Genomic DNA, 25,088 nt, shown 5'->3' with positions numbered 1-25,088 from the left:
TAGCAATGACCTGGTTAATCATTAGGATAGCTGTGTACTACATGGAAATCAAATTTTGGAAATGTGGTTACACTCAATTACTTTGAATCAGGTTACATCAACTTCATCTGGATAAGTCTAAAGAAGAATATAAATTGGGTACAACTGAAGTACTGTTTCAGTTTTAGCTTTAAGTTCTTCACATAAAGGAGAACTTTAGATAGTGAAGAACAATATATAAACAATGCAAGAATAAACCTGCATGAATCTCCTATGCTTTAAGTAATATATGACCTTTGTAATGAGTGTGGGTACCACTTTGTAATGGGTTTGAGCTTGTGTACCAACCCTTATTTTCCTACTTGAGCACATTTGTTTCTAAAACTGTTAAAAGGGCACTTAATGGAATAGTGTTTTATTGGGCTATGCAAACTTACCTGTTTTTTTCTTGCAATTTAGTTATCTCATTGGTCTGATCTGAAATCTGTCTTTCTAGTTTGTTTGTTGAAAGAGAGTGTTCCAAAAGCTGAAGTTCAAGTCTGGTTGTCTGGTTTAATACCTAAAAAAAATTTACAAAAAAAAATACTTCTTTTAAAAATAGTTCTTATAAATAAATTGTAATTTTGTTACGTTGTGAAATCATGCAAGTCTCTATGTGCACCTATGATTAAAAAATATTTTTCAACACTTAATTTAGGCACAAATAATCATACAATCAGAATGAAGAAGAATACACAGAGTTACACTAATTTTTTTATTACACTACCGTATATCATTGGGAATATTTCAGTAGTATGCTACATTTCTGACGGGAGAAAACTGATGAAAGTTACTATGTACTTTAGCTTTGTTGTTATACCTTCCCTTCTGTTATGACAATTTTTATTTCATTACTGGAACTATCATGGTTGTGGCTCAAAGAATGAGTTGTTTTCTCCATCTGGTGTTGAATGTAAGTCTCTCACTGAAATCTTGGCCCAGTCCTGAAATCACTTGGTAGGTCTCTCCTAGCTATTTTACTCAATCCCAAATTATATCTTGAAGTGTTTATCATGTGAACCACACTTTAGTCAATTCATTCTTTGCATTTTAATATTACCTGTTCTCTATGTATTGTTTACACTTTATTTGCATCTTTAAATGAAGAAATGCATATACTAGGAAACATGGAAGATACTTTATGCTTTGTATTGGATTGCATTACTTTGAGGCATGTTTTCTAGAAATATTTTCTCATTGTTTTAGAATTGCTTTTTTTAATTCAACAGAATTTGGCTTTTCTTGACAGGAAGAATAGATTACTCATGTCCTTCATGTTAAACAGTTATTCAGGACATGGTTTCACACTTAAGTGTAATTGAAAACTATTGCCAAAAGTAAGTGTCCTTGAGAGAGCAATTGTTTGGTTAATTTCCTTATGTTGCTAATTAAGCCTTAACCCAGTCACCAGTAATTTCAAGCAGAGAAGGAAAGTTACAGTGATGATTTTCTTCCTCTAAGCAGAAAATAACTGAGTAATTTCCATAAAGACATTACTGTGAATGAATAAATACATTCTCTCAACATGTGCAAAATATTAGGCTCCTGAATAATGCAATCAGAAAATTGAATTCAGTATGACTAAGAGCTGTGAATTATCAGTTTATCAAAGAGTTCTCAAAGTCTTGGTTTAGGTTAAAAAATGTAATTTAATTCCTTGGATGAATTTTACAGACAGTAAAATGTCTAACAAGGATTTTAGGCTTTGCATACTTTTTTATATTATACAAAATGTTATGTGCTGCATGATATATCCATTATGTGTTTTGGCAATTATAGATCTCCATCTTTCTACCATGTCTGCAAAACTACAAATACTTACTGCTCTACATTGATTGGACTTGTCCTTCTACTAATATCTGCATTCTGTTTAACAGAATGTCTTATTGTACTTAATGCTATTCAATTAAAACCCCTTTGTTTTTGTTTGAAGTAAGTTAAGAAATGTACAGTAGACAGGTTTACTTCTCTGTGAATATACTTTTCTAGCAGCCTCCTAATTTCATTTTTTTTGATTCATCTCAGATTTGTTTATGTATGCCTTTGTTAACCACAATACAGTGCATTGTGCTGGAAATGAACCATTATCCCACTTAGAGTATCTGTGAAAACATTAATTAAAAAGATATCGTTCTCTTGATAAGTTTAAAAAAATAAAAAAGGAAAGATTCAGTTTAAAAAAGCAATTAAGCTGGTAAATGGAACAAAGACATTTTGAAGAGACTCGTTTAGCTAAGACCTGGTGATGAGAGGGTTGTATAAAAGCACATTAAGACCCAATGGATGCCTGGATATAGTAGTTTTAAATACATTCTCTTTAAAGATTAATTTAACAATTGTCTTTCTCGACTTACTTAAAATACTACTGTACTGAAAATCACTCAAGTGACAACACTGGGCTTGAGATGAAACTATGTATTTCCAAATACTAATGTTTCCTTAAGCTGGCTAGAGCTGTGGGTGATAACAATTGACTTCTAATTGTTGAACAGAAGCGTGTAATACCAAACAGTGTTAAATGTATAGCTGTCGTATTTGGGAAGCAGAAGCATTTTTAGGTTGAAATTCTTTACTTACTTGTGCTTCAACATCTGTTAATTTGCGGGTCTGTTCAGCTGTTTGATTTAGCAAGTTTGTGCCTATTTCAATCATTACTGCAGTCTGGTTCTGCACTGCAGTTTGCTGGATCTCTACCATTTCTTTCTTCATACTGTCTTGGATGTAATTCTCAAGCTACATGGGAAAGGAAAGAGAGAAGATAGTTGCATTCTTTAAATGTTGGAAAGGGGGTAGTACAGTAAGCCTGCTGGCAGCCTTGCTAAACAAATTTGGTCCTTGTCTGTTATGTATTTATGTTAAGTTTCCCAATGTTAAGCTCTGTGAGAGGAAGACCAAGTGTGACAAGGAATGTGTGGCCACTTGTTTTCTAAAGGCAGGAATAGAGATTTGCAGGAGGTAGATAGTAGGTACAGTGGTGAGAGTGCTTGTGGGCACTTGGAAGCCTTTCTGCCCTTGTGCTCCCACCATTGTAACCATCAGAGGAGTTTCACCAGCTTTGGCAGCGATGGGGAATTTTTAGAAGATAAAAGTTTAGGAGTTTAGTCATCTTCCTGTATTTACACTTAACTATTTTAAAAGCATTTTTCATCACATGACTAGAAGTCAGAGAAGAGGTCAAATGTCATTTAACACTGTTATGTGCACATTTTTATCAGGGAGAATTTCAAATAAAGACACAAAACAGTAGAAAAACCTATAAATACTTTAAATGCTTAATATTAAGGAATGCAAAAGTTGTTTAAAATACTTGACTCTGAAGTAATTTCTGTCTAAACTAATAAGGCTTTTTTAGTAGTCATTTTATAGCAGAGTACCCTGCTTTCAAGGAAAGTGATAAGAAAATAAGTAGCAAGGAGAAAATTAAAGTAGCCTTTTGCATAAATCTTTCTACCTATCTGGATTCTGAAAAAGCAGTCTGATTTTTCATCACACTTCTTTACTTCTTCTCAGTAATTGCAAATATTTCCTATTTCTTTAATGTGTCATTGTTTATGTTTCAATTCATAAAAGTCCAGGCCACAAGACTTCATTTTTTTCCATTGCCTGAGGAAATTTGTAGAATCAAACTTCTACTTCACTCTGAAACTGTTTTAGCAAGGGAACCATAATAAATTTTGAGCTTCTTGCTGTACCTACAAGGAGGATACTAGCTAATAACAAATAGCTAGTGTCATTAAGCACAAATGGTAATACATCACCAATTCCTAAACTAAGTAAAATGGTAAAACAGGTTGATATCTCGATTTTTTTAAAAATACTATTTTGATAGTGCTATCTTGATATGAATGATGTCTTGTGGTAAGGAGACACTTCGAACATTATTTTACAGCTACTTTCCGTATCAGTGAGGAAAAAGCATCTTGTGATTTAATATTCTATAAACCACTATTCAGATAAAACCATTCCACTTCCAACCAGCTAAAGATCAATGGGCAGATCTATCAGCTTTGAATATTTAATAATTCCCCCTTAAATATTACTTGAGCAAGGACTGGGTTAATTTTTCATACTCCACAGTTGTTTTTTAAAGGTGGCAAATGAAGAAAACATATTAAAAAATAAAAACCTCTAAAACTGGTAGTATATGCTGACGTTTGAAGTGACCATTATATCTTGATGCCCAGTGTGACCAAACTGTCAGAGCAGTATTTGTTCACTCCAGTCTCCCCATGCAGCTGGTGAACTGCAATGCACAACAGGGAGATTTCTGACTTGGCATAAGCTTTGACCCACATCTACTGTTCTGCTCCATAAGCGTACTTACTTCTCAAGTGTACCACAAAGATTTAAAACTAGCCTTTAGGCAGCCTCTTTGCATAATGATCTTTTTGAATATAAAAAGTAAACATAAAATCAACTGGGTTTTGGCATAAAAATTTAACAGGGGTATCTTCAATTGCCATCATACTATGGTAATTAGAATTGTTCACTATTCATAGGGCTGATTCTTAAATGTTACCATTTGCTCCAGGCTATTCCTCATTTTCAAAAGCTTCTCCAGACAGAGACAAATCTAATTTGACCAAACATGTTGGACTGGACATCATTATAGATAACATGGAAAAAAACTTTGCTCAAATGCAACTCTGTTAAAAGAATATGTAGGGAGATCTCCAGAATGCATTTTATTTGCCTCAATGTCACAGTTAAGTACTGAAATCTTTATCAAGATCAAGGATATGGCCTCACCTGACAGATTCAATGCATTGAAAATGTTGCATCATCTTTAATTTAGAAAAAAAGGCCCAAAAATAAAAAGAAAGACAGCAATAATAGATCAACAAAGAAAGATTGTTCGCAAGCTTTGATTCTTTCATTCAGTAATTGTGGATATTTAACCTCATTCTTCAAGGTTCCTTGTTCACCAAAGAGAGAGCAGAATGAAAATCTGAGCAAAGACATCTCTGCATATAGGATTACAGAACTGCATGGCTTCTTTGAAAATGTTATCGCTGAAAACACACTACTAGAAAATGAGTTAATTCTGGGCTTAAAGGTAAGGTAAACATTTTATGGTAGGCTTAGGCAATTGCCCAGTTCAAACACACAGATGTAAGGTTGCTCCGAATACAGTACGCAAAACCCGTGATTACAGTTGAAGGCATCTGGTGGTTCTGGTTGCCAGATTTTTATACCCCTTGTCACTGTGCTTGCAACCTTGGAAAGCAGTTTTGTTTGGACACACAGATCTGCATTTTCATAATTTATCTTATTTGAATATCTTTAAGTGTAAGTGTATCTCCAAGTATCTGATCTCTTTCAAATAATTTCTCATTTATGTGGGGAATTCCCAATCACTGAAATATACTCTTGACTCCAGTTTAAGTTTGTCTTCACATCTGTTTTTCAACTTAAAAATATTAAATATGTAATTTAGGGAATATGGTATCTGTGCTTGCTTCAAAGCATGAAATGTGAACACCAAAAGGGATTTATATTAAGATTTAAAGCCAGTTTCATTATCTGACATTTATTCTAATTTAGATCAACATGAAGCATCAAAATTATAATGACCTATTAAGTGGCTTTGGAGCTTCTTGTGGCTTTTTCCCTTAAAATTATACAAAGCATGATTACATAAAACCCTTCTGTTTTTTCCTTCATATTCACTAATCCTCGCCCACTTTTGTACATTCTCTGCATGTACACATCATAAAATCTCTTTTCCTGACCTGAACCAAGATACACATTGATCCCTCTCTGCTTATTTCCCCTCTCTCATCATCACACAATGGAAAACTGTAGAAAGTAGCACTTTGTACAACTACAACTTCCTAATTTTTTTTTTAGTGGCGGATGCTTACTTTCATCTTTCTTCAAAGAGGAATAAAAGAACGACTTCCATCAAAAATGCCCCGCCATCTCCCACTGACCTTAGTGACAGCAGAACATGTTCCCACTGCATACCCTGGGCAAGTAAGGCCCTTGGGTTTCCCTGAGAGGGTGGTAGAACACGGGCTCCAGTTCCCACAGCCACAGCTGAGCTACACTGACAACACTGAGGATTAGCAGCCATTTTGCAAGACTGCAGTTCTTTGTGGCACATTTCTTTGTAGAGTACTATTCATCAGCTCCTGCCAAGGAGCCTCCTTCCTTTGTAAGCAGCAGCACACTCAGAGTTTCTGAAGGAGGAAGAGGTCAAAAAAAGGTTTAAAAGAGGGAAGGACACAGGAATGAATGACTCAGTCCCCATCCATCACTTGGGAAGCTTGGCAGTTTGGTTTGAACAGCATGTCTGTCTTCTTCAATATTTTGCTCAAATTTGGAAGGTGAAACGGATTATTTGCCAGATTTCTCCTTTGCCACTTGGCTAGTTATGGTTTAATCTCTTTTTAATTCAAATAGTATTTGGCATATAAGAATTGAGTTAACCATTATTACATTATTGTTATTTTGAACAAAGTAAATGTTAAAACCTAATAGCTGACTATTAGTGATGCATCTTCTTTCAGGAATTTTGCTTTTGAGGGAGCAAGTCAATCAATGAATTCTATCTTAAAGATAATACAAGGGAGAGGGAATATTTGAAAGGAGGAATAGTTAGTTGATAGCATTTCAGTGATTTTTCTTGGGATTTTTCCATTAAACATTCTATCTTTTGTGTAAGAATTTGGCTGGCATGTATTCTTGAACAAAGTAAATATAAAAATGAAAGCACAGATGGGAAAAAACATGTCTTAAAGTATGCTTAAATTGCAAAAACAGCTGGGAAAATTGAAATACTTTCACAGTTAAGATTTGTTATAGAGTTATAGTGATGCATTTTTAGAGAGAAAAAATTCTCTAAGGTCATCACTTTGGGGCTGTGTCCTGCTTTATTACTTCAAATCATATAAAATCATAAAATTTGATGAAAATACTTCAGCTAAGTTGCCAGAAAAACAAGGACAGGTCACTAATATTGGAGCACATTCCAACACATTGCTTTTATAGCCAAGACTTTTTTTTTAAACAAGCTTTAAATTGGCAAGAAAGAAAAGACAACATGTAGACTATGCACTAAAAGAAGTATGTTTTCTAACTATTGGCAGAGATAGTATTATTCCATTATGAAGGATTATCAATACTCAGTTAAATGAAAAGTCTTCCTGATTGTATAGTTTGTATCCATGTTACAGAATTTTTCAAAGCTTCAGCAACTTACTCGTGCACTTTATAGACATTTGACTTACCATTATTTCCCTTTTAAGTTATGAATGATGTCTTGCATTTGTTCTTTGCTGCCAAATGTTTAATTTATACTAATTAAACAGTCATGTTCATGGCAGCATTTATGCTCCATGAATACATACATCCCTCTTTTGCCAAATGCCACCCCATATAAATGGTACACATAGTACTGGATGCTTGTTCTATTTTATAGAATTTTTCAGTTATTGGAGCAGGATTTCCAAGTAAAGTTTGGTGATTTTCTTAATGTTTATAGTCTGATTCTATCAACTCTAACATTTATTTTCAGCAAGAGGTAATGTTAATCGTGAGTTTCTATATAATGCTGTGTCCTATGTGAACAGGTTGTGTTACAATGCATATTGCATGCTTAGTCATCCAATAAAGACACAGAGAAAACTGCAGGGCTAATGACACATATGTAGTGATTTCCCTCTACCTTTTGTTTTGGATTTACAAAAGTGGAGTAGATCCTGTAGAAAACCTAGCAACAAAAAATACATTTACAGTTAGGTACCTTTTAAATATGCATTGAAGCTACAGTTTGGCATACTGTAAAAGCCTGGGAAGTAAGGAGTTAATGCATTGTTATGCCTCAAATGCTGATGGCTATTCAAGTGGGCAAATAAGAACAGGATGTGGCTGGAAAGAGGGACTGTTGGAAAGTAGGGCAGCACCTTTCTGGAACCCACTTCCCTGTTCTGGTCCATGGTGACATAAAGGACAGCAGATGTGCAGAAATAGGATCAAGAATCAGGCATGAGCTGTCAACTTAGGGTCAATCCAGTAGAGGGGGATCAAGACCATCAAAAGATCTTCAAAGACCCTCAACCCATTTCCAGAAAGGTCCAGAAGAATGGACTGCATGTGCTCACTTATTTACATGAAGAATGAGAAACCTAATCCCAGGGGAGGAAAACTTACCTATAAAATGATCCCCTGACAAAGCCCGGGTGGCACCAGGACCTTGGACACCCTATTGGCTGGATCAGTGCTGGACCCAGAACTGGTGATCCCCTTTCCTCTCCTATTTCTCTTTATAGGAGCAAACATATTTCCGTGCCAAGTGTATCGTCTGTTAATAACATTTTGTGTGCGTTTTTCTTTTGGACCCTTTTGGCTCTTGCCACTCTATTTTGACCAAAGGCATTGAGGAATTTTGCATGCTCCCTTCCGCGAAGGAGTGAGATGTGGCACATATATTAAGTTGTCAAAAGCTTTGAGTTATGGTTCTCACATCCCTAATAAAAATGTCCTGTGCTTTATTCAAAACTTACCTTTGCAAATTTAAACCATTGGAGTTTAATTAGCCCTTCCAATACCTGTGATCATCATCCTGGTACTTTATGCACTAAGATGTTCATTATACACACAGAAGTGAGCAAAATGGAAAAGGTACTTAAGCATCCATAATCAGATTTGCTTAGTTTTAGTAACAGGAAAAAGTAAGAAAACTGTTGAGTCTCATTAGTTCCTTTGGGAATACTTTTTCAGAGTGTAGATACTTCTATACTTCTATAGATGCTTCCTGCTTCTTATACTCCAGATGTCTTCAGGTATCTTTAACCTAGTAATGCTTGGTCTTAGTTGTCCTGCCCGTTTTTCAGAGTGGCAGTGTTCTTTGGATTATGGCCATATCTGATTTCTTCATAAGTCATCTGAAGTAGAATTTAGCCCATAATTTGGAACATTTTTTTTCAAATGTTGTGCCAACGTGCAGTTTTCTGACTGTAAAAGGTTATCCTTATATGCCACAAAAGACTTAAGTTTCTCATTCACAGATACATTTTTTAATATAAAGACAAAAATATAGTTTTTTCAAATACTATTTTAACAGACTTAATTTTCAATTAAAATACTAAATATTTAAATTGTTTCTTGTAGTATAATTGAAGCCTGTACATTTAGAAGGGTTTTCTTGGGATGAGCCACCTTGGATCCTACTGGACATGGATAACAGTGAAATGTAATGTAGTCTTTAAAAAAGAAGAAAACACTGTCTCAATCACAGCAGTTCACATAGGCAGTATGTAGTATTTTACCGACATACATATGCTACCCATGCTCCTTAATGTGCATGTATGTAACCATATTGCCAGGCGCTCCATGTGCACCTGTATTTGTGTTTCCACATCCCTGTAATGTATTGGTGTTATGAAGGCAAAATACTGTCAAAATTTCAATTTTGCAGACAGTTTTGTTCTTTTTAAAATAGCTTTTCATACTTATGTTCAGTCTGTCAATGTTGCTACTGCTTAAAGTCAGAATGGAAATAGAAGAATGACTACCCTTTCCAAGAGTCATTTATCTTGACAGACCTAAGGGAACACATTTTTAAGGGCATTGCATCAATCCCCATCAATCAGACCTTAAGCTATTTTAAATCAGCTTTTAATAAAATAATTTATTTCTCCATGTTTTCTGGAAGTAAGGTATCAATTTTAGGAGCTTATCAGTACACTGCAGAAATAAAAAGGAATCATGTCTCAAAAAGAGACATTTAAAATCGCCTTTTTTTTTCCCCTAGAGCAGGAAGTCCCGATGGTCTACAAGTTGTTTCTCAAGGGAGGGAAAAAAATCTTTTGGGAATGTATATGGAAATGCCTGAGATGTCTCTACGCTATTAGATTCCTACATGCCCCATCAAACATGTCTCCCTGTCCAGACCTCCAGCTAAGATTTTTCTCTTATCTCATTTTCCTCTCAGCAAACAAAAGGTGAAAGTAACAGCATAAATGAATGCTATCTGGAAGTGAGCTATGATTTACTGGAAAATATTCAAGCTAAAATTGTGTAATAAAATACTGAAAATTTAAATGCTAACCCTTAAAATAGTAAATACAGACTTTAAAGTAAATGATATGCAGATGGTTCTGGTAGGGACACTTGTGCACTAAATGGAAGCTTACCAACTTATTCTCCTGTCTGATTACATTACATTTAGAGGAATTTTTATAATTTATACTTGCTAGCAGAAGAAAAAATTCCCCCCCTCCTTTACTGGCAAAACTCTATTTAAATAAAAACTAAATTTTCATTAATATAACATGAAGCAAAATGTATTAAATGTCTTCATTTTCTATGCAAATATTTATGAAGAATGACTTTCATTCTGTGTTCTTGAATGGAAGTACTTTGTACCTAATTCTAAAAGTTATTACACCATGATTGTACTTTCTACTGTATGTTTTGAACTAACTATGAATGTTAAAATCCAAGTGATGATGTAGAAAAAGCAAAGGAGCACATATGAAAAGGGAAGAGACTCTGACAGCTGAAACACTCCCAAAGGCTGTCGTAGAGTTGATCTCCCACCATTCCAGACACTGAGCTTATTTTGTACACCTAATACTACACTACTGCTTTCCTACCTCCACATGTGTTTTGTCATTTGGAGGATGATGTGGGTGGGTTCTTTGTACTATATATGATGCATGTACTTTCTGTGGTGCATTTTTAGGGAGTTGTACATTAAACTGCAAATGAAAAATACTCTTTTCAAAAAAACGCTGTTAATGGAAACTAAATAGTCAACTTGACAAACAGCTTAACAGTGTGAATTTCTATATAGCTAAGTAAATAATTTTAAAAAACCAAAATTTAGCAAGAGTAGCTTCAAAATTAAAATCAATCATTTGGTAATTACCCCTACTCATTAAGAGTTAAGGCTGTTCATTAAGGCGGTAATTTAAGATTCTGGATCACCATTTTTCAGGATCATAGCTAAGTGGTATTTCTCTTCAAAATCAGGGAAGGAATTCATAAAGTTCCCATTAGTCTAAAAATAAAGAATAAATAAATAAATAGTGTGAGTCATGAATGGCATTTTCCCGAAGTTCAGTAGCGCTGCAGCCAGGAAGACAAGAAGCCGGTGATGCTTCTGCCATTCACTGAAATGCATATAAATATTCTTCATTATACACAACAAGCCACCAATACTCAAAATTAGGATTCCTTATTTATAAACAGTATAGGAAATACTGCTAATCAATATTTAAATTTTAAATACTATGTTATGGCATTGTGCTATTGATGCCTTTTCCTGGTCTTAAAATCAAGAGTCAGACACGGTTAGAAGGGGAAAAGGGATTTTGCCTTGGTATTTATTTTAAGGATCCTTAGGTGCACACATCCAGGTCATGTGCATTGAGATGCACCCCCCAGAGTCTATCCCCACCAACATTGGGTATAACATTATAGGTCTTACTAATTAGCATATCTATCAAAGATTCCCCAATGAGAGGCTCAAGTGAGCCCCCCTCCCCAAGGAACCTTCCCCTGGATGGTTCTGTCTTGGTTTACAGAATGTGTTCTGGAGAGGACCTTGGGGTCTGGGGCACACTGATCTCTAGCTACGAAGCTTCTAAAATGTTTAGTCTCTTAGCTTGACAAACAAGTCCAAGAATGTAGGCAAAAAGCACTAGGAATACAGAAGTTGTAAAAAGGTATAACAGGGGTATAAAAGAAAAGGCAAAAATCTTCATTGCATCACTATAATTTCACAAATCGAATATCCAAACTTTCTGGAGATAAGCCTACATGTTTTCAATCAGATTTTGGACTTGCATGCTGCCATTAGGGAATCAGGACTATACCACATCAGTGTAAGGACGAGATTCTGCCCTACAAAGATGACATCTGAATAAACACTTGCTATCCCAGATCTCAATAATACTTTCTCATTTATGTATTTTTTCCATTCCACTGAGTAATAGGCAGCTGAAATAAAATTATTCTCAGATATGCTGGTGACATTTTTCATGAAAAACATTGTCCATGTAGCCTCATAAACTTTACAAAATATTTAGCAAATGTATCTGTCACAGTTAAAGCCATTTATCTTTTTTATCTCAACTTACAATATCACGTGGTTTTTTACTCTTCTTTCAACTGGACAGTCTATTTTAGAGAATAGCTCATGATGTGGTGAAACAAATCAGATTTCAAGTTTTTGACGAAATATGAAGCAAATTCCACTTCTCAAAACATGTTATTGGGGAAGTGAAAAAGAGCTAGGCATTTACAGTTCATTCTCAGCATTGCTTTCTAGGGAAGCAGTCATCTTGCATTCCATTTCCAACCAGAAGGAAGAATGATTTGGAATTCAAGGATCAAACTAGTTAGGAAGCTATGGTACACAATTAGTCCATTTTGTAAGCTATAAAACTGGGTGTCTCCAGTTTCAAAGCTGTGTTCACAGAACATCTTTCAGCATGACAAAAATTAGATTTTTTTTTTTAAGTTCATGGGTTAAGGAAACTGAAAGCATTTTAAGTAGTTCTTAAACTTTGCAATATACTGGCATCTAATTATAGTTTATTGAGCTTTTATAAGACCTTTTTCTCGTAGAAGAAGCCTCAATGATGCTACCAAGTGACAACCAGTCATTTCAGCTGAAGGCCTGACAAATTTTGAATGCTTAAGACTTTGGGGAAGCACATGTCAGCTGCTGTATTCAGTCTTGAAGGACTAAATTTCTTTACTGAGAACCCGTTCACTGATTTTGGAGAGGGGGAAAAGAAAGTAATTTCTGCTCAAGTACTATAGCTCTTTTTTTAAGACGTGCTGATCTTTCTCACTACTGTTTCCATTGATAATATGTTATATGGACTGGGGAGGTGGGGTGTCTAGCTGCTACATTTACATCACCAGCTTAAAAATTCCTCACTTGCTGGACCAAACCTTTCAGAGAAAGGTTTCCAAAACACTGGGCGGGAGAAGCAGGACCCAAAAACCAAACTGGCCTTAACTGTGACTACAGAAATCACGAAAGGCTCCCTGAAATAAGAGAAGCTCATGTGGTCACCTCTGCTTAGTTAAAAAAATGAGCATCCTTGTATGTTCTTGTCAAATGCTGTTTATTTATTTCTCTGAACTGTTCCATTAGCCCAGTTAAGGGTCTTTAATGCAAAAGCTTCTGAGAAATTCCATGCTTGAAAGATAAAACAGAAAGCTACTGTGTTAAAAGTGGGCAAACAAAAATATCTGGAAGCAAGATCAGAACATATAGGCAGCGTATTGCAGAAACAAAATGTAGTGTGTGATGCAGAAAAAAAAAATTATGTAATCCTTATTTAAAATACTTTTTTTTGTCTCAATAGCTGGAATTATCCATCTAAAAGCAGGTAGTTTCATTTTTTGGAACAGAAACAAGATGACAAGTCTTTCCATCCATTGCTTCCAAAATTTCATCTTTGTGTCTGGTACCCCCTGAGCATTCAGGTAGTGATGGAGTCACCTCTTGAGCTGAGCTCCAGTCAGTGCTCCTGAAAGCCTGACACCAGGCAGCTGCCAGTCTTCTATGAAGACCAAATCCAGATCCTCTCAAAACAAATGATGCTACAGGCATTAACCATAAGAGAAGAGGAGAAACTCTCAGAAAGAATGGCTGAGAACCAAAGCTATACATTATAGGGTGGGTATTTTATGAGAGGACACTCTTCCCTGTCTGTCAAGATCTAGCAAGAAGGGCCACTGAAGAGGGAGACTTTTAAATACACTTTCCAGAGACTCTCTTGGATGTAAAACTCTGCTGTCAAGATGACTAAGCACATTAGCAATGGAGAAAGTACAATGACATTGATACTATATGCACCTAGGAAGAAAAGGAAGTTGTCTGTCTTAGATTTGAGAGGTGGGCCCATGCAAACATCATAAATTTCAGTAAGGCCAAGTGCAAGGTACTGAACCTGGGTCAGGGTAATCCCAAGCATAAGCACAGGCTGGGTGGTGAAGGGATTGAGAGCAGCCCTGACAAGAAGGACTTAGGGGTGCTGGTGGAGGAGAGGCTGAACATGCCCCAGCAATGTGTTCTCACAGGCCAGAAAGCCAAATGTATCCTGGGCTGCATCCAAAGAGCGTGGCAAGGGAGGGGATTCTGCCCCTCTACTCTGCTCTGGAGACACCCCACCTGGAGTGCTACATCCAGCCCTGGGTTCCACAGCATTAGAAGGGATTTGATTGGGTCCAGAGGAAGGCCACAAAGATGATCCCATGGCTGAAGCACCTCTCCTGTGAAGACAGGTTGAGACAGTTGGGATTTTTCAGTCTGGAGAAGAGAAGGTTTTGGGACACCTTAGAGCACATTTCCAGTGCCTAAATGGGGCTTATGAGAAAGCTGAAGAGGGACTTTTTCACATGGACAGTGACAGGACAAGAGGGAATGGCCTTAAACTGAAAGAGAGTAGGTTTAGATTAGACATTAGGAAGAAATTCTTTACAGTGAGGGTAGTGAGGCACTGGCACAGGTTGCCCAGAGAAGTTGTGGACACACCATTCCTGGAAGTGTTCAACCCCAGGCTGCATGGAGCTCTGAGTGACCTGGTCTAGTGGAAGTTGTCCCTGCCTACAGCAGGGGAGTTGAAGCTAGATAACTTTATAGGTCCCTTCCAACCAAAACCATTCTACAGTTCTGTGAATACGCAGGAAAGTATGCACAGAAGGTTAAAAACAAATTTAGCTATAAGGACAAAAGAATCCAGCACTGAGAATTCTGAATGAGAACGAATATAGAGGAAAGGGACATCTAGGAAGCCACATAACTTTAACAGAAGGAAAGAAAGGAAATGAATCTCTGTGAGCAGAATTTTAAAAGTGGATGTATCAGGGATAGGAATTCTTAATGACAATAAGCTGTAAAAGGGGACTGGAAGGCTGATCTTAAAGCCAGCTGAGGGAATGAATTCTCTAGTTTGCTTGAAGTTTAAAAACACTGTGAAGTTGGGAGAAAATTCACTGAGGAAAATGGTAAGTGCAAAGGACTTGACTGGATAAGACTCTTGGGAGATGTTACTCCCACATGGACTAGAGAGGGACAAGAACAGGAAAATGTTTATTTCCTTGTGATGAAAATTATTACTCATTTTTCTATTCCAATAGCATCTTCACATAGTTAGAGGTAGTCCACATGGAATAAGCCTTAAAGCAGACATCTGATTTACTAGTGTACTCCATTATCAACTTCAAATACTTTTTCAATATTTTTTTTTATTAATACTTACTTAGTGAAACTAAGTATTTTTAGTTTCACTAAGAAGTCAGTGGGAATTTTTCTACTTGTTTGGAGCAGAGCTAGGTTTTTGTATGCTGTCCTCAGAGCCTTTTTTAAATAATAAAGTTTACCATAACAAAGAAGCTGAACTCAAGACATGGCTAAGGTTTTTCTAGAGTCAAGTCAAATAAACTTATGTGTCAGGGGAAAAAATTAGGGTATTTTTAACCCTATTTAAACTTTCTTCCCTAGCTGGTAAACTGTAGTTGTCAGAATCCTTGCTTGTATGTGCTAAGATTTCAACAGGGTCAGATTGTTTATATTTGTTGCAGTTTATAGTCTTTGTAAGGGCTAGGTTAGTAGTCTATGAGCTTACTTTCTAGTTATTTGAACTTTGTTTCATCCTGTCAGAGTAGTTTTCAGAAAACATTCCCAGCTAGGTTCCAGTAGCAGTTACAATAGGGTTTTTTAATTTACTATTACTTTATAGGCAAATTTTACATCAGACAGAAAATGTGGCATCAGGATGACAGTTTAACATAAGTGAAAACACAGGGATAGTTAATATGGTCAAAGTTCAGACCTCATGCAAGGAAGCTTAGGGGTTTTTAAAGTCAATTCCTTAGAAGCAGAAAAACACAAGATTTTTTTTATTTTTTACTTATTCACTTAAGCTGTCTTTTGCCTACTTTATCCATTTTTTAAGTTGTACTAAGAAACTGGAAACTAGTGTTTCATTTGAATAGTTAAATTACCCTGTTTGTAAAACATCGTTCTGAAAAGAAAAGCAAAAATATGGAAGTTTTTTCATTAGGTCTTCACCAGGGTATTTTCTAGAGTAAGAAAACATCTGAATGGACAGGGTACTTGTTAATGCGATTTGAAGTATGGCAAGTGCGTTTTCCATTAATATGTGTATTTCAGTCTTGATCTGCAGCTTTTTGGTGTTTGAATGTTAACACTTTGCACAGCTGAAATTGTCAGTTGACAGCTGATACCCTGGAAAAATGAGGCTATTGCTTCTTGGCTGAATGGCATATTCTCCTTAAGGTGCTGGTTTATATTGCATTCTGAAACTGTGGGTTTGAACTAGTATCTTGCAGGTAGTTACACCTTGTAAATGGAAAATGAGGAAAATTGTTGCATAGAACATAATGTAGTTCATGGGAAACAACCTAAAGCAAGTATATAACGTGTCATAACATGATGCCTACAAGTTCTGTCAAGGAAGACAGAACTAAAATTTTTAGGTGGCTGGGATCAAAATTAAACCTCTCAGCTTACTCAGGTACCTCACATCAGGTCACATGATGAGCAGCAGCCCTGCGGCACACGGATATCACACCATGTGTGGGGGAGCTGCTATGGGGGCTACAGCTATTGCCCAGGAAATGTCCTTTCCACTTAGCTGGGTGTCTCCCCATTCCCACACCCTGACAGAATGGAACAAAGAGGCTTTTTCCTTCCAGGCTCACGCACATCAGGTGCAGGCCTGAACCAAAAAGCAAGCATAGCGATGAAGCTGATACCGTGAGTGCAGGAGGTGAATGACTCTTAGTGCCTGCAGCGTGAGAATGAACAGGTCTGCAGAGCTGTTGTTTGCACAGGGCTTAAGACACTGCTCAGTCATTTTTATACTAGAGATTTTCACAAGATCCTACTATTTTTAAGTGGATACAATTATTTTCTCCAAAGATGAGAACTTTTAGATTTTCTCCCCATCAAAAAGTTCTTTTAAGTGGAGTGATAAAGATCAAACATTTGCTTAGTGTGCTTTCCTGTGGTTTTGACAAACAGTTTATTCAAAAAAACATACTAAAATATTGCTTCTGAAGTACACAAATTATGGCAGTTGTTTGAGTGATTATGCTGTACCACACTGGAATGCTCTAACACGATAGTTTTGATTTTATACTGAACTACTCTGGTCCTCATCAATGCTTTAGTACAGCTTTTGAAATGCACAGAGCTAGTTTCCATCTCTTGATAATTCTATTACTAAAAGATGCTATACAGTCTAAAAATTGAATGCCTATTAAAAGAATTTCATTTGCTAATATTGAGAGAGGTGTAATAAATCAAGCAAGGCTTTTTTTCCCCCTTTTGGAAAGTTATTATTTAAGTCATTGTAGCTAGCTGTTCAATAAAATAGTTTGTTAAGCTCTCAGTTGTGTTACCATAACACACTGATTTTAATACCTGAGCAAAATCAATGAGAGAAATTTGACATGTTGTTTCCCAGAGGGTAAAGGAACTCTGTATAGTTGGGGTTTTTATTTTAAAACTCTATCATGAGGCTTGAGACCTAAATACAAGTATAAAACTAACAGCTTGGACACTTGCATGCTGCTTGGGTTTAACAAGAAATCTCTAGAGACAGCTGAATTGGAAAAAAAGTTGCTGCCATCTAAGAATTCTGAAGTATTTGCTCTTCTACAGAGGAAACATTTCCTTACAGCTTCTGTGAATAGTGTAGCTGTGAAGAAAACTAGATTTCCATCCATACTTTTATTAACAGAGAGAGAAGTTAACAGACAGAGGATTGCATATTCTATCAGCCTTCCCTTTTTAGTTGTAAGACTTTTTTATGACCTTAGTAGGCCCCGGGAAGATTGTTAGCTAAACTGATAAAGCTTCATATGGGCAGTATAAAGACAGCAGAAAAGTTCCTGTAGCTTCCTGCTCTCTCTCTTCAGACTAAGCCATAATGTGCTGGAAGTTGGAAAGAAAACAGATAGATATCATTTAATCATACAAATTGTAGGATACATTTGCTGAGCTTTGTAAATAACATCTTAATTTTAGGGTTAACCTGTTCCATAAACAGATAAAAACTAACAGGATTTTCAGTAATTACTTGGATCAAAGTAAGAACTTTTTTTAAAAAAGCTTTTAAGGAGTAGTAATGTCTTTTCCCTAGGCAGCTTAAAAACTGTCACAGTGAGTGTTTGCAGAACCATCGAGGTGTGGGATTTTTTTTGTACAAAACATAGATCTGGATTTTGTAACCTGAAGAATTCTTTAACGTCTCCTCTGAGCTTTGTTTACTTGGAATAGACATCAGCTTCACCAAAAAGTATTTTTTATTCTCACTAGGGAGTAAGTAAAATTCTTTTTTCCTCTGTCCCATTTCCTAGAAATATATCTGGTCAAGGAAATGAAATGATCACGGTACTTCCATTTGGAAAGTACTTTTTAACTTACTGTGTGTATTAGGTTATTTGGTTTAACGCTGTATAATGTGCATATCTTTAAAGCATTTTCAGGTATTAAATTACTGAGCTATACTTTTTCTCTCCCCACATGTTTTGCCTTTTTAAATTACCTGAGGTTCCTATTATTTTCCCACCGCTAGTTTTTATTTTGCTAGTCTGAGAAATTCAAATAATAAAATGGCAGATAAAATTCAGTGCTTATTTCTGAAACTTCTTATTCAGTGCCATAGAAACTCTCCTTTTCTTGAAGGATCTAGTGATACTTATAGTCCACTGACACATTGTTTTCACTGTAATTACCAGTGAGATAGTTCCTAGGGTGCATTTGGACTACCAAAATATTTTCTGTGCATGACATCCTTGTTTCAGGTACAAGTATATGCATGAATTTTTTTTTTTTTTTTTTTTAAGAGCCATCTTCTATTTTCCCTTGTGCAGTCTCTGTACAGGTATCTTCAAGGTTCCTATTAGTATCTTAACTAGTATTTTAACACGTTAACTAGATGCTAGAATCATTTATCTCTGAAGTACAACTTGCATCTCCACTTCCAGGAAGAATTTTTTTTTTTTTTTTTTTTAAACAGTGGGAGTGCTGACATGCTGAAACAGGCTGCCTTGGGAAGTTGTGGACGCCCCATCCCTGGAAGTGTTCAAGGTTTGGCTGGATAGGGCTTTGAGCAACTTGATCTGCAAGATGGCCCTGCCCACAGCAGAGGGGTTGGAACTAGATGATCTCTGAAAATCCCTTCCAAACCAAGCCAGTCTGCAATTCTATGATTCTGTCAGGATGTGGGAATAGGAAGACACCAAAGTCTTATGGAAAAGCCATCAATCCTGATTTGACTCTTGTACTCAAGCTGTTTTTTAACAAGTGGGAAGCATAATGGTTATCTGTATATTCATATAGTATTTGCAGTCTAGTCCACAGTTCTACCTTCTACCTATTGTCTCTGGATTCTGAGACCTACAAACTTCAGTGCTAAAGCAGTATGTCAGGATGAGAGCCATACAGCATGCCAGCTTTTGTAAGTTCTTCAGCAATGCTGATAAATCTGCCTCTTCCGGGAGGGTTTCTGTTAAGTTTTCCATTCCTCTATTTGTCTCTCTCAGGCTGAAAAGGCTGATTGAACTTACTCTAGGAAGCTAATTAATATAGACTGAGGCACCTGATGAAACTCCGGGTTTGCAAAGTTCCAAAGACCCAAGAGTGGCACCTCTCTGTTGTAGACACTAATGTAAGATATAAGACTGTGTTTTCTAAATCAGTTGGCAACATTTTGCATGTCTAGCCCTATAATAATAGTGGGGGAAGACCATCTTACTTTGCCCCCACCCTGACTTTCAGCCAAAGCTGTGTAGAAGCCCATGAAATGACAGATGCAGCAGGAGGTTCTTGCATTAAAGTATGTAAAAAGTTGTTAATAATGGTTAACTAAGCTGATTAATATTGTAAATCAAAGAATATGGTACATTTTCAAAAGCAAGTACTGTAGTATGTAAAAGACAGTATTAAACAGTCACTAAAGGTACTAGCTGTCACATTTTGAAGGTTAGAAACAGGTATCTGTGTCTTTTAGGGTAACTTCCATTCTAAGCAATACATACATGATAGCTTAGGAATCAAGCAAGTGATACTATTTTACTTGGTAAATTAAGGTGAGATGCAAATTACTGATTTTTTTCATAATTAACAAGGAAAAAGGAGCAGTAACAATAATTGTCTGTAAAAGAAACACCATTCTCAACTTCAGTCTCTCTGACAAAGTATCAAAGATATTCCAATGGTTATGCTGTTAAATTCCATGTATTAAGTGGGTATGCAAACAAAAAGGACTGGAAACTGGCAATTCAAGCATCTTCAAGCTAATTTCCTATAGTACACTTGAAGAAAGAAAAGAAAAAGAAAAGAAAGAAATAAAAAAAGGAAATCAAGCACTTAATGTCAATAATTGATGGAGAAAATCTCCCAGTTTGCTGTTTGGACCAGTCAAAGATGACAAGTTTATGATCATGTTAATAACAAACAAAGCACAGGAAAATATATCTTGAATGCTAGCAAGAGACTGGTTCTGTAAAACAAGCCTCTATTTATCACATTTTTTTACTGAAAACATCTTGGAGAAGTTGAATCCTCTATTTCGATTTTGTCTTGTAGATCCGTGCAAGAAAATCTCATCTTCTTTGTTGATTTTGTACAATTTCATACCTGTGTCACCAATTTGGTATTTGCAGAATGATGCAGAAATGGTCTCTACAACACAGTTTTTAAACACATGCAAAAGAATCATTTCAAATCCTTTAACTGAAATTTACCTACAGGAGATACAACAATAAACTGTGTAATTATATCATCCAGAGTAGTGTGGAAACTTTAACTGGTAACATACCAATCTGAAAGTAAGAAAGTATTTTCTTTTGAGTCCTGCCAGTATTCTTTTGCTTAGCAAATACATTGTTGATAGACAGAAACAAGAATTTTCACAATAAGTAAAAATAGATGCATTACTTAAGAAAGGAATGCAGGATTCAGAGTCAGAATCATCTCTTTCGTACTTCAAAATTCAACACTGTTCAATATAGTTGTCCTTATCCATTGTGTGCTGGGGCTTTGGATGGCAGCATGTCAAAGTATCCTTTTGTATTTGGCAAATGACATTCAGTACAACAATAATTATAACTTTTCAGGGTATCAAGACAAGGGAAAATGAATCTCAGTTAAGAGTATCCAAAGATACTGCATTTCTATCAGCAGTGCGTCCCCCTCCTAGTCTGCTGTGATGGTTCAGGATGAAGCCCTGGTCTTTGATTTAAATGTTGACTCCTGACACAGACTTTTATTTTCTAGTCTTTTGATCTGCTGATAAACTAGAAATAAATTACCTGTATTCCAGATGCTATCATCAAATTGATCATACATTGTTTTCAGCTGTTTGTAACAGGAAAGACTAAGAAAATAGGACCTGTTTCTTTTACACTATTGCTTTGGACAGTCATATCTCCTGAGTCATAGGATCCAGTCAATATACTAAGAAGCAAATTCAAGTCAACATTAAGTTATTTCAATATCTTAAAAATGCAGTTCCTTGAGTACAAGTGTTGTGATCCAAATGGTAAAGCTGTCATTTTTTCAGATAGAAGTAGTCTAATTGTTGACCCTAAGGGATTGCCTGTCTTTTAGGAATATCTGAAAACCTGGTGTTTTATATAAAAAGTTCCCAAGTATAATAGCCAACATATATGTCTATATTTAAAATTTCCAGTCTTGTATCTCAGCTGCATACCAACTTCCTATCGTCTCAAGTTAATTGAAAATTTTATTATTGAGAGCTTTATTCTCCCTGCTCACACACACGTTAGAAAAAAAATCATACACCAGTATACAAATTGATCCCAAGATAGGAAAAGTCAAAGAGGAAAGTTCATTTCAGGTATATTGCTGCACAGCTGATCTAGGGTTTTGGCCTTTGCTTCACAGTATCACTTACTGACTTACTGCTAAAGAGTGGATTAGGTGGAATTTGTTCTAGTTTGTCATCTGAATGCTTAAACATAATCTGCTTTTCAAAAGACATTCTCCAGTTTTATGTATGGCACACGCAATAGTGGCATAATGCGTTATTAAAGTTCAGATTGAAAAGAATGTGTTTTCATGAAGAAGCAATTTGTAATAACTGTAGAAAAAAAGTCTTCTGCTTCCTATGCAGGAGCAGATCAGAAAAGAACCTGGACATATCTAACTCATTTTCTTCCCATTGTGTTTGCCCATTAAGCAGATGAAGCGCACACTTCCCATGCTGTTCCATTCATACAGCCCAGTGTTCATTCAGAAACAGAACGTTTCCTTTAGTTGATGGATTAAAGGCAGGAGAGGGGGAGGTGTGTAAAAATGTTTGGGGATTTGCAATATTTCAGGAACAATGTTTAAAGGTTAATTCACACTTGAAGTTTGTAATGTATATTTTACACAACTTTAAAACAAAACAGGTTCTGCCTCTTGAAAGAATAAAAATAAATTTTAAAGATCAAGACCTAATGAAGTTTTTTGGGCAATTGCTGAGAAGCTAAATGTCAGGTTATTTTTAAAAGCAATCTTGTATTACACTTTCCATACACTAAAAAATTAAGCAAATACAATTTTTTCACCCCACATTGACTGACCTTGCATTATATTTTGGGAGGTTGAAATATGAACCTAAGAATGTGTATTAATGACCTTATAAAAACAACAAGTAAACTCTGTAAGCAGCTTTAAAGGTTATTGTTTGCTTTTTATCTTCACTTGCAGACCAGGTGTCTCTAGCAAAGTAAATCTGAGGAAAAGCTACTTTTTGTTGGAGGCTCTTTGTGAACAAAACAGATGGCATAGAGAGCAGGTGTTAAAATAGTGAAAAAGGCAAACAGCAGATATTTTACAGGATGTTTAGCTATGGAAGAGCTAGGGAAAAAAAAAAACCAGGCTGTTCTAAAGCATCTTATTTAGAAGTCTTTGCTCAAATACAAGAAACACTTCTCTGTCTTGTAAATCAGAATCTGTCTTTTGATCCCCCAAAGAATGGGTTAGAGATACTTATTCTATTCCTCTTGGCACTGATTTCCCAGGGACTGACAGGAAAAAGCATAGTTTTTACTAAATAAGGATGCTGGAATTTGTTTACCTGATGTCACTTATGATACTGTGTTTGTCTGCTTAAGTGGCATTTAGGACTGAAGTGTTGTGTGATTTTACTATTTATGTTAGGAAATTGCTTAGCAGCTGGGTAAATTAGGCTGTTCTACATTGTGTGGTTTTCATCCTACATTGCACATCTGTTAATTTTTATCTTAACATTACAATGGTGAGCATTGTAAATTAATAAGTAGAAAGGTAAGTAAGTGAAGGAAAGTAAGTTTGCCTGCTTAAGAAAACAAAAACTACTCAACTGACATTATTTGTGTCTCTAAGTTAAGCATCCTAAACATCTAAAGAGAGATTTAGAGTTCCACACTGGAGCCTTCAAGTGTATGCATTTTGGATTTAAGCTTCAAGGCTCATTTCAGGTTGATAAAAACCCTGCACTGTTTGTTCTGGAATGTGACTTTTAACACTCACAAATTCGCCAGCGGGTTTCATTGGTTGTATCACAGGAGTTCTGTAACTTTGTAACTGATGAGAGTAGTGAACCCTAATACAAAATTATTTTATAACTATGTATGAAATGACTATTCATTGTAAAAAACTGAATTCTCTCCATTCACAACACAGATTTCTTTCGCTATGAAGAAACCATTATGACATCACTGGAACACTTATTGGGAAATACAATGCCAAGTCCTTGAAACATTTATTGCTTAGGAAATAGGCATCTTGGTACAAAACATAAATGTTTGTTTATAAATATACTCTGCAGTTAGACTATATTATCACACTTTTCCAAATAGTAGCAAAATAAAGGTTTTTTAAGTCAAAATCTGTTGAACTGCATAGCATTTTGAATCAAATGAATTTCTATAAAAATGTGAAATAGTGATCAGATTTATTCTCCAGTAATACTAAGAATATATGCTGTAAAAATTTTTTTCTGCTCTTTCAGGTACAGATGTTGCCACTTTGGCAATAAACATGTCATTTTCCCTTAGTTCCAATGGAATTGCACTAAAAGAAGTTCTGTGATATCTGCAGCACCTTTTCCAGCCTATTTTTCCCTTGAATATTGTACATGTCACTGAAAAGGTTACAAGATGCAAAGGATATCTGCTAAAGAATTTTCTTGAAATTCTATCACTTCACAAGGCTAATTTCACTGCAAGTCAGACTTGCAGTCTTTGCTGGAACTACAGTTCTTTTTTTAGTGGGGTTTAATAGGTTAATTTCTGCATCCAGGTTTTGAAATCACATTTCAGATAGTATTTTTCAGGCATGACTCAGATAAAGGTACATTCTAGGTTCTTTAAATAGAGCTAAAATAGCCCTTGCCAGTTAGTTATAAATTAGTAGATGCTTCTCGCATGTCAGAAACTTCAGACATGCCCACGGTCCATCTGTGTAATTTGTCCAAGCAACTCAAATGTAATGACAAACTTTAAAGCACATTCTCTGCAGAACTGTGCAGTTCACTCTTCCTTTCTAGTTAAAATTATGTTCCCAGACTTCAAAATAACTTTTGATTGAAAGGTAATTCAGGAATTTAGGTTAGACAATGCACTCTGTGAATTTAGGCACTGTTCAAGGAAAAAAAGAAGTCACACTGAAACAGATAACAGGATGTCAAGTTTCTGGGATAGAAATTATATTAACCTACCTTCATTAGCCACTGAGTGTTGTTTTCCATGATGTTCTCAAGTAGCTGCAGTCTTTGAACTGAATCATCATAGTCCAGAGGTGCATCCCTTTGCACCGCGTTGGACACGTACGGAGTCGAGGAGCGGCAGTTGTCCGCCTCAGGCAGAAGGAAGGTGTAGCTGCACGACCCGTGCTGAACTTGGTACTGCTTCTTGCCTATCGTCTCCATGCTCTTACTGAAGGAGTTGTATCCTGAAGCTAAGAATATGCCGCAGCCCAAAAAGAAGCAGGCGGCCAGCTGCATTTTAATCCCTGCGGTAACTCGGCGGACCTAGAGAGCCTGGGTGCGCTGGCCAGAGCCCGGCCCTAGCTAACC

General features: G+C 36.1%; 2 protein-coding genes across 3 annotated transcripts in view; one reads left to right on the top strand and one right to left on the bottom strand.

The window, feature by feature from the left end:
- Positions 1–25,088, top strand: part of MCPH1 (microcephalin 1) — a 124,995-nt gene that overhangs the window by 64,797 nt on the left and 35,110 nt on the right. The window lies entirely within an intron of this gene.
- Positions 1–25,088, bottom strand: part of ANGPT2 (angiopoietin 2) — a 42,431-nt gene extending 17,343 nt beyond the window's left edge. The window contains exons 1-3 of one of the 2 annotated variants that reach the window (XM_008637652.2): positions 24,732–25,088; positions 2,596–2,751; positions 417–538 (exon numbers count right to left, since the gene is read on the bottom strand). In XM_008637652.2, coding sequence (XP_008635874.1) covers positions 417–538; positions 2,596–2,751; positions 24,732–25,016 — 563 coding nt within the window. In that variant the 5' untranslated portion in view covers positions 25,017–25,088. The remainder of the gene's footprint in view (positions 1–416; positions 539–2,595; positions 2,752–24,731) is intronic. The other variant, XM_017739292.1, reaches the window with a different exon arrangement.

This window comes from Corvus brachyrhynchos, unplaced genomic scaffold (genome assembly GCF_000691975.1).
Source record: "Corvus brachyrhynchos isolate BGI_N302 unplaced genomic scaffold, ASM69197v1 scaffold136, whole genome shotgun sequence".
NCBI lineage: Eukaryota > Metazoa > Chordata > Aves > Passeriformes > Corvidae > Corvus > Corvus brachyrhynchos.
This window is presented reverse-complemented; position numbering and strand designations above follow the sequence as displayed.